Source organism: Gossypium raimondii, chromosome 1 (genome assembly GCF_025698545.1).
Source record: "Gossypium raimondii isolate GPD5lz chromosome 1, ASM2569854v1, whole genome shotgun sequence".
NCBI lineage: Eukaryota > Viridiplantae > Streptophyta > Magnoliopsida > Malvales > Malvaceae > Gossypium > Gossypium raimondii.
The window spans coordinates 48340789-48351643 of record NC_068565.1 but is presented as its reverse complement, the minus strand read 5'-3'; the positions used below and the strand labels follow the sequence as shown (position 1 = coordinate 48351643).

The following is a 10855-nucleotide window of genomic DNA, read 5'->3' as shown; positions in this document are numbered from 1 at the left end:
AGACTCGACCTTACTCAAAAGTTACCAACACGCCATGAATAATATATATTTTTATTAAGTTAATTCATAAAATAATCCTTCCTAACCCTTTAATAAAATAACACATTTAAATACGTTTGAATTCACATACTCCTAATTATTTCAATAGCAGTTCACTTAAAAGTTATATCAATTTTGAATCCAAACATTTCCATCCACTTTGTCTTATCTTTTAAGGATTAAGATGAGCCAATGATTTAATCATTTAATCCTATATTCTAACCTATAACCAGAGAAAACCCAGATATACATTCAACACTTGCATCCTTTTTTCTTCTAAGACTAAATCAAATTTTGTCCTCTTTTGAAAATAGATAATAGTAAAAGAAGTTCAAACCCCTCTTCTCTATTCTTTCTTATTCTCAACATTCTCTTTTTAATCAGTCAGAAATATCTGCAAAATCAAATCCATATTCCTTTGGCCAAAGAAGAAAAATATGTATAGAGAGAGAGAAACTTATACCCACTTTTAATTATGAACTTTTTCAAATCTATTCTATCTATATATGTAGAAATCTTGATGAAAATATCAAAGAAGACATTAATAATCAAAGTCAACTTAAAAAAGGCCTAGCTAGCTAGGGTTTCTATTGTTCCTGCCGAGGTCGAGCCAACCACAGAGAGCTAAGAGCTCTTAGGCGATGGAAGTACTCAGCTATCGCCAACAAACACCTTGCTGCTTGGCGGATCGTCAATATCTGATGCAGTCGATGAATGGCTTGGTGCCTCAGATTATCTGCCTATATATATATTTATATCAAATATAGAATAAAAACAAGACCAATGATACATGGAACATATGTAAATCTTTGTGTTATAAGCAATTTAATTTTTTTAGAAAAAAGAGAGAGAAAGAAAACATGATTAAGGGCAAGTTAATAATTTGCTAATCAACCCATGACTTTGTGGCACCATACTTGATTGTCAAATGGAAAAAAAAAAAGAAGGTTGAAAATTATGCAAGGATAGTTGTTCCATTTCAATTTCTTGGTTTATGGATTTACTTAGCTTGATCTACAAGGTTTCAACAGAGAATTTCCGGGTTCAACCTTAATTATTTCGTACAATGACTTACTTATAACTTTGGGTATGAATTAAAGTAACAATGATGGAGAAAAGCTAGTTTGGAGGAGATTTATCTTTTCAAGTCAATCAGTTACGACCATGACATCACAAACATATGGACATCAAGCATATCTTTGGACCTCCATATGCATTATTAAAGGGAGTGGACCCATTAGCATGTGAAAGTACTGAAAATGCAAATATTCTTGAACTTGTTTCTTGTTCATATTCATGTTACAACTAGCAAACACTTTCAACTAATTACAAGATTATCGTATCGTGTGATATAAGAATTTGAATTCAATCCTTAATTATTTCACTTTTTACGCATCTCGTAAAATCAACAAAAAAAAAAGAGAGATAATTGTAGGTGTTGGAGTGTAAAATCAAATAATACGGGTGAATTAATAAAAAATATATATAATTTTATGTGATTTCACGATTTAATTTTATGTAATTTCTTTAATTGAATTGGAATCACTTGAATTACATTATCAAATTTTTGAGAGGTTGCTAAGGTATATGGCATTGTGCTAATCTCGTTTTTCAATAGAAAAGAAAACCCAGAGTGCTAAGCATTGGGGGAATGGAGGAAAGGACGAAGTTCATAACTCCTACAACTACAAGTAGAGTTTGATTCTTCAATGGACAGATATTCTCATACATTTCAGGCATCTAATATTGGTAGTAGTAAGAAACTGGCTAAATTTTAACCATAAAATTAACTTTTGTTTTCTTCTTTTACTCTAAACTGATAAGCCATGTTATATTGGGAAAATTTACCTAAATCTACACAAGCTGAACCTGGTCATTTTTAGATGATCCTCAGATGGCATGGGCAACATTTTAATTTTACCCACAAACCTAAAACACTTCTCCATACATATGTCACTTTCCTATGAAATGTCCTTACTATTTTTTGAGATGGCAGATATATATGCTATATAGTAATAAGATATTAACTCGGTTGAATAATAACTAAAATATCATTGTTTTACTGAACGAATTATATTCTTTCGAGAATATTTTTATCTTTTTATATTTTTATATAGAAATAGAGAATTGTGTATACATAATGGGATTTTTATTTAAGACATTATGATTTTTAATATTTTTGCTTTACTCTGGTAAAAATATCATAGAGGTCTCTGTACTAGGAGTCAGGTTGCATTTTATCCCTTCTATTAAAAAAGTGGGTAAATTAATCTTCGTACCTTAGATCAAAGAACAAATTGGTTATCTCTGTTAAGAATTTCATCCATTTATACTGTTAAAAACTAGTGTGGCTAACGGAATAACCAGATAATGACAGGTGGTGTTCCATGGGTACCTCATGTTGACATATTGATAAATTTTTAAGAGTAGAAATGGATAAAAATTTTAACAGAATGATCAATTTGCTATTTAATTTAACTTACAATGATTATTTTATCCCCTTTTTTTTAGTAAAGAGAGTAAAAAGCAACCGCCTCCTAAAAATTTATATATTATAATAATTATTTATATATTATATAACTTTGTTTTTAGTCATAATCTAGTATATATATATATATATTTGTATGTGGGGTTGGTTGATAATATGTGCATGACTTCTAGGTTCGAGGTTAGGTTTGATTTCCGGCCAAATTCTTTTGGATCCCACATAAGTATATATGAATAGGTATGAAGTATGAACCCATGTTGGTGAGATCATCATCATCATAAATGGGGCGTGGGGCCCACAAGCCCACCAATCAAATAATAATAATAATAATATGAGAGCTAACTAGCTAGTAAATGCAAAGCAAGGGCAGGTAAAAAATGATGAAAGTTGGCATGCACATACATACCTGTCTAACGAAACCTTCAAGGGTGGAGAGCTTGTTGATGGCGATAGCCATTTGGCCCATGTAGTTACTCATATTAGACGGGCAGCTAAGTGAATCAGAGATTATGATATCAGACAGAGACTGATTCAAAGCTTCCAAGCCTTGTGATAGTGCTTCCTCAGCTTCTTGTGTGGATTGCTGCAATGCACATATGCCCATTATCTGTTGTTCCGTCAATGGCTCTATCTGATTCAATATAACCTGAAATACAAAAACATTATCTTTGTCTTGCTTGCTTCGTGTTATGTATATATGTTTGTTGTGAAATGTGAAGTGTGAACTGAAAGTCTGAAACTGAACTACTTTTGGCCATTTTGCTTGGATATTTATGAACAGGAAACAAAGATGGGAAGATGAAAACAAGCCTTGATTTCCGTGAAGGAGAAGACAAAAGAGATCAGTGGAGAGTCGAGAAGAGAAGAGAAGAGAAACGTGAAGTTCTCTCTTTTCTACTGCCTCAATTTGTAGTTAACAGACATGGCTTTATAATTTAAACAACTAGCCTAATCCTTTTACAGAAATAACTTTTCCATACCTTTCGTCATTCAATTTCATGCCTTCTTTTAAAAAAGTATATTTCTTAAATTTTGTGCAAATTAACTCAGATATATTATAGAAGACAAGGAATAAAAAAATTGTATAAGAAAGAATACTGTAAAATTAGGATCCTAATGCAATTAGTTTTAAAGATTTTTTAAACATGTGTGTGGTAGTTTGGGTTAGATTACAGTACCTTGATGAGGTGAGAGGGACGAAATCCAGCAATCCACATGAAGCAGCGTTCGGCGGGAGTTTTCCACATGCCAGACACAAGGTGAAACACATCGGTTTTGGCCGCCATGCCTTTTAGGTTCATCACCTCGTCGAAATGTGCTAAGCAGTTGTCCACGTACATCCGGAGCTCGTTCTCCGGTAAGTGCTCTTGTACCGCTGCTCGTAGCTCACACATCAGTCGATGGTGTTCTTCTACCCATCTTCCATACTCCATGTCAAACACTGCAGCCTCTGCACCATAATAAAACATATTTCACTTTATAATATATACGAAAGAGAGAGAGAGAGAGAGAGATCATTTATAGTAGTACACAACCTGAGCTTATGTTGTTAATTCCAACAGGAAGCCCTTGTTCTCCTCCCAACATATTACCACCACCAAAAAACATGCCCTAAAAGAAAAGATTTCAATTATATTATAAAACAGATGATATAAAATGAACTATGGGTGGTTTAATGCTCTCACTTGAGCCCTGGCTCTTTGAAGTTCTTGCTCCAGTTGGGTAAGCCTAATCCTACTTGACTCTAATTGCTGAACATAAGCCTGTGTTTAAAAACCCAAGAAAATTAGTAGCAAAGAAAGCAGTACCAGTAGGTAGTAATTAATTCATTTTACAAGCTGACCTTTTTTCTCAGTCTGCTTTTCCTTGCTGCCTCTCTATTCTGAGCAAGTCTTCTCAGTGTCTGCTCCAAAAAAAATTACAATATGGTGGTTCAATATAATTGAATGTCTATAAAAAGAGAGTCAAAGTGTCTCACCTTAGGGTCTGGTGTTTTGGGTCCTTCCTGTTCTGAACTTGAAGTTGTTGGTCCTTTTCGATTCCCCTCACGCTGCTAAATTAAGACATGCAGTGTTACAATAGATTCCAAACAAAATAATAATAAAAAACATGGGAATCTCAGTTTTCTTTTTCAATAAGATGATGCAAGGGAGCCAATCATACCTTGACAGCTTTAGGTGGCTGATTTGGAGCAGAAGCTGAAGCAATATTATCAGTTCTGGGGTTGGCCAACTCCATGGACGGCTCTGATGGTCTTTTTGAACCACTAGTTGATGGAGAAACTAATCCTCTACTTGTCTATACCAAATACAAAAACAAACCCACTTTGAAAATTAAATATATATAATTTCTACTTACCATAAAAGCTGTAGATCAATATATATAAAGTTTTATTTACTTTTGTTGATGATGGTGGTTCAACGTGCATAGGCTGTGAAGGGAAAATGTTGAGAGTAGGAGGCTTTATTCCAGAGCTATGATCTGCATTTATAAAAGAAACTGATTATTCAAAAAAGACCCAAAAGAAAAGGAAGGGAGACAAAGACAAGAGATGTAAGAAAAAAAAACACATAGGGATCGTCATGCATCATCCATTTGTAGCTTTGTTCCATCGAAAAGAGGGGGGGAAAGGCAAACAAAACCCATACCCCTTAAACGTACACTTGGCAGTACATGTAAAGAGATTCTTTTTTTTTTTCAAGGAATTCATGATCATAAAGAGGTGTTTGTTACAAGTCATGGTCCAAAGCTATAATAAATAAAAAGAAATTATTTTTCTTTGAATTCTTTCTTTAGTTTTTGGGTTTTGTTTCTGTAAGGATCTGGTCAAAGAAAGTTCTGGGAAATTTAATCTGTTTGAAAACATGAACATGTTTTTCTTGTGACCAAACAAAAAACAAGACAGGAGATGCAGGAAATAAAAACACTCACGTCTTTGGTCTTGAATAGTGGAAGGGTCTTGTCCATCAAGGTAGAGAAAAAGGGCTTGATCTAATTCGCCTAAATCGTAAGCTCCAGTTTCTTTGCTTCTGCTTATTCAAAAAAAAAAAAAACTAGAGGATGAAGAAAGGTTGATTCTGGGTTTAGTTTTTTTATAGTTAAAAAGAACAAAAAAAAAAGTTTACACGAAGTTTGCAGGGATGGAAGATGATGAAGATGATTGCATCATTGCATAAGGAATCTGATGACTTTGATGATGGTCTTGATTTTGATGATGATGGTGATGGTCTAGTTGGATGGAGTGATTCATGTTGCTTCTACTGGTAGCCATGAAAATAACAAGGCCAAGGCCAAGGCCAAGCTATAGCTAAGCTTCTTCTTCTTCTTCTTGCTCTTTTTGTTCTACTTTGAGGAGAGTTATTGAATTCACCATTAATGGCATAACAACCTTCCTTTTATTCCTTTTTCTTTTTCTTGCTCCATCATCTCAATAGTCATCAACAAAGAAAAGAAAATAAAAGAGTCGGTTATAATTTGAAACAAAACAAGAAAAATTTTTTTATGAGAGAGAGAGAGAGTCAGAGAAGAGAAAAAAAACTTTTGAATGCATATATGAATGAAGGACAAAACCCTTTTATCTCTCTATAAATAAAATCAAATTAATATTTTTTCAGACACAAATTTTTAGATAAAGCGGTTTTAAGGCATCCTTTAGAAAAGTTGTAATAAAAATATAAAGAAATTAGACAAGATTTATGATTATGTAGTAAATATATTCATTAAAATTCACATTAGTGTTTCGGTTTAAGTTTTATTAATTTATTATGAAAAAGATAAAATATTCTTATAAAAATATAAATATTAAAACTTGTCACTATATTTTATTTTAATTGATATTATATACTCTAAAACTGCTTTTATTTGATAGACTAAACTTTAAATTTTAATTAATTTTTCATTAAATTTGATTTTTAAATTAGATACTAATTTTAATGATTTAAAAATAAATTTTAATGAGAAAATAGTATTTCAAATATTTTTATTTTAAGAGTCAACGATAAGTTATTTTATAAAATTACTAAAATTATATATTAATTTCGGATTTTAATTTAATGGAAGGAAGACTTGAAATTTTTAAAATATAGAAAAATACTTTATTTTCTATAAATAACAATTTTATTAATAGCTAACATTATGTTAATTAGTTAATTATTTAAATAAAACATTTTAATTTGGATTTAACTAAGATTAATTTAAATTAAAATTGAATAGTAAAATTTAATTAAAATTAAACTTTAATTTCAAAATTCACTCAAATAAACAAATTTTAATATAGTGTTGAAGTGGAGTGGTAAATTTACCATTAATTTAAAAGTATCAACAAAACTAAAATATAGTGGCGAATTTGTATACTAACCCAAATTTAATTGGATGTGAAAAATATTTTAATAATTTCATAATTGAGTTGGGTTGAATTAACTAGTATTATTAATTTAATAAAATATTTAAAATAAATATAAATAGATAGTTTCTTTAATTCTCAGTTGTTATTATAAATTGGGATACTCTAATTAAGTATAATTAAGTGAAAATTTATTATTAAAATAATGTGTAATTACGATTACAAAAAAAATTAGTAATTACACACTAATTTAATTATTAAAATAATAATAAAACAACAACAACATCTTTAATATTTTTTCATTTAAAAACCATTTTTGGATGGAAATCCCGCTTCAGGCTTCCTTGGTGGAGTTTCCATATTGATTTAAATTGAAGGACGATAATGCCCTTATGAAAAAGCAAATTTACAATTGACATTTTCATGCAAACTTACACGTAGATGTTGTGGTGGCGGCTCTCCTCTCCTTCAAACGACAACAACTGCCGTTTCGTGCCTTTACTTTTTAGCCCTACTTTTTTTACATTCTACCTTTCGTAAATTGTAATCTTTCTTATGTATATTTTTCCATTTGACTAATATAATCATATAAATTAAATTGAGGGAGTGAGAGTAAAAATTATTATGTTTGCCCTTACCACTGCAAGTATCATACAAAAAACATGAAATAGCCCATAGAAGACCTTCTGTGAGGAAATGCCTGCATACAACCTCACTTACGATGGTTCGTGAAGAACTCTTCGCATATTATATCTGAATTAGCTTGGAGCGGACTTGCTATGCATCTCCTGAGGTATGGGGGAATCATTAGCGTACTACTCCCTACACATCTTTTGTAGGGACCATTGAGTCTTAACAACTTTGTATAGCCTCATGAATGAGAATGTCACTACACAGTACATTATATGGTGACAGCTTACTTGTAACGACCCCATCACTTAGCCACCACACGGTCATGTAGATTCCTTGTATTGTTGGCTATGTGGCACTAAAGAGAATGGGTTACCTCTCTATATAAGCCCCAAAGCACAAGGGACTAATGATGTCCCTTCTTCCCTAAGAAAAACCTAAGTATCAACCTAGTCTCTTCCTCCTTCACCTTCTCCTTCTCCCTCAGCACTTGAACTCCGGCTCTCCACCTATCACAGGTGAACCAACACTCCTCTTAGCCGCCTTCTCTTCCTTACCTTCTTCCTTATTGAAAACTAGCATCAACATTTAAATTTAATATATTGATCATATAAAAAATTGTATAATTTAGTGACCCCGATATATATATCACTTCCACTAAAAATATGATGCATAATTTTTTTAAAAGAAAAGTCAATTACATCATTAATTAATTACTTAACTATTACATATGATGTGTAATAAAACTATCATGCCTTGAATGAAAGTGATATATGCTGATATGGCATCCCTAAAATATATAGTTTTTTAACTTCATCTTATATAATTCTAAATACAATTAGTGAATTAAAATACAACGCGTTTAAAATAAGGATCAATATTTGATACTTAGTAGTGTATTTTTTTATTCTACAGTGGTCTTAAAAATTTGACATGTCTCTTTTTTAAAATATTTTACTATACTCCTATAGGGCACTTGTTAACCCCTAACTCGCTTGTGAAGTCTAAAAATTTCACTAGCAGTGTACCAAATAATTTCCTTAAAATAATTAAATCAAAATGAATTTATTTTAATAATTTATCATTTTATTCACTAAATATATACACTTTGAATAAATTAAATATAAATCCTATTAAAATTAGAGAAATAATATAAAACATTTGTAATAATACAATGAATATCCAAACAAATTGGTATTAACTTTCATTTTAGAGTTTCCTTAAAGCTGACTAAGTCTTAGTTTAGTTAGTATCGACATTATTGTTAGGAGAACGTGGGTTCGAGTGCGCTAAAACACATTTATCTTATTATATAAGGATAAATGAGAGACTATAAATAATTCTAAGCATTTTGAAAAGTAATCACCAAAATATTGATGTAATTTATCATATTTTAGTATTTTAACAATAAAAATTGGTTTAGATAATTTTATTTCAACTTTAAATAATCGATTAATACTAAGCACTTTATGCAAATAAAATGCTTTTAAAAGTTTGAGAAAAGAAAGCAATATATATTTAAGATGTAAATTATTATTTTTATCCTTTTTACAAATTAATTGGTACTTTATTAGCCTTAATATAGTTTTTAATAATCTAATTATCTTCTCAGCTTAATTTTTAAGTAAGATTTTTATTTCGAAGAAGTACATGTTTAAGTATGCTCGAGCCTACTGCCTCTTTATTGTTGTAATAACAAGGCTTAATCCACAAATTGGTACCTAAATTATACTCGTTTTTCCTATTTTTGTGCCTTTTTTTTGGAGTCACAAGTGATACTTAAACTATTTTTTTCTTCTCAAGTTGGTACCTCTGTTAGTCCAGCTGTTAAATCTATATCTAAAAGGGCTTAACCCACAAATTAGTACCTAAACTACACTCATTTTCCAAGTTCGTTCCTAAAAGTTCCAACTAATAATAAATTATCACGTTAGTATAACATTTTGATATAAAATGGGTAAGAGAAGAATAGTTTAGGTACCACTTACGATACAAAACAAAATTAGATACCAAAATGAAAAATATATATAATTTAAATACCAATTTATAAAATAATTTAATAACAACAATACCAACTAAACTAAAGCACAATCACTCTATTTCACACTTAAAAACGCTTAAACTATTCTCGCAATCTCAAACAATTCTTGTGGTAAGTCGAATAGGGATTTAGTGATTAGAATAAATGAACTTAGTAGTAGAAAGTGCCAAGTGGTTTTATAGAAGGTAGCAAGAGAAATTAATGCTACAGCTCACATGTTGGCTGGTGCAATGTAAAAGAATCCGTATGGATTTATCAAGTTCAAGGAAATTCCTACAGATATTATTGAGCAAGTTCAAATTGATGGGGTCTCAACTTGTAGTGCAATTGCCTTATATCTGTAATTGATCTCTATTTTATTTTAAAAAAAAAAAACCTTAAACTATATTCCTTAAAGGTTAAAGCTTTGAAAAGTTGAATGGCATTCCTAAAAGTATTGTCTACCATAAATCACATTAATTTGAATTTATGGTTGAAACAATATTGATAAATTGAAAGAATTCAAATCCCAAAGTCAATGATTTATCCCCACCCAAAGAAAAGTATGTAAAATGAAATAGGTAAAAGATAAAAAGAATAATTGATAAATTGAAACATTGTCTATTAGCGCATTTACATTTTTGTCATTCAGGTTTAAAATTCCCATTTCAGTTACTAATGGAATGTTGGTGTGGCATTTTTATCTACATAATAATAAATTTAGTCATCCGATGTATGTAAATTCTATCAATTTGGTCATGATTCTTAAAAATTAAAAAAAAACTTAAAAAATTTATTTTAAAAGTTTATTTTTGATAAAAACACATACAATATTATAAAATATTTATAACTAAAACAAATTAAGGAAAAAACCATGAAGAAAACTTAAGCAGATTCAACTTTTCTCTTTTTTCAACAGTAATGACCACCATGTTCAGTTTGGGTAAAAACCTATAGCCTGAGGTGAAAAAGGGTAAGAATCGATGTGTTTAGGTTGTTATTCAAAACGAGTTTATTGCGTTTGAGGTTTTGCTTGAAGGTGGGCATGATTTGGGATATATAGGTGAGGATGAAGTTTTGGATGTCTAGCATGTGGAAGACTATGTCAGTAGCTTCACAACCAATTCTTGGTTCAATGGCATGACAATAGAAGATGTGAAAATCGAGGAGTTCAAAGTTATAAGAGTTATTGGTGCCAGTGGTTATGGGCAAAGGCAATGTCCAAGGCTTGGTAAATTTGGCAAGGACTAAGGAATGAGGCAAAATGTATAATAAATAAATTATTATTTATAAAAAAAAAACTCTAAAAAAACTGGTTTAAATATTATTTGCAGTA

At 30.6% G+C, this 10855-nt stretch overlaps 1 protein-coding gene across 2 annotated transcripts; it reads right to left on the bottom strand.

The window, feature by feature from the left end:
* Nucleotides 1-479: 479 nt before the first annotated feature.
* Nucleotides 480-6058, bottom strand: LOC105786219 (bZIP transcription factor TGA10). 2 transcript variants are annotated; one of them, XM_012612560.2, is made up of 11 exons: nucleotides 5653-6058; nucleotides 5459-5556; nucleotides 4926-5008; nucleotides 4691-4825; nucleotides 4506-4580; nucleotides 4371-4430; nucleotides 4213-4290; nucleotides 4063-4138; nucleotides 3706-3977; nucleotides 2934-3173; nucleotides 480-779 (listed from the first exon to the last, which is right to left on the bottom strand). In XM_012612560.2, exons 1-11 carry the CDS (start codon nucleotides 5796-5798, stop codon nucleotides 627-629), a joined length of 1416 nt encoding a protein of 471 aa, XP_012468014.1. In that variant the 5' UTR covers nucleotides 5799-6058; the 3' UTR covers nucleotides 480-626. The 2 variants fall into 2 exon arrangements, with proteins under 2 accessions (XP_012468014.1, XP_012468015.1); XM_012612561.2 differs by having other exon boundaries at nucleotides 4506-4577.
* Nucleotides 6059-10855: the final 4797 nt, after the last annotated feature.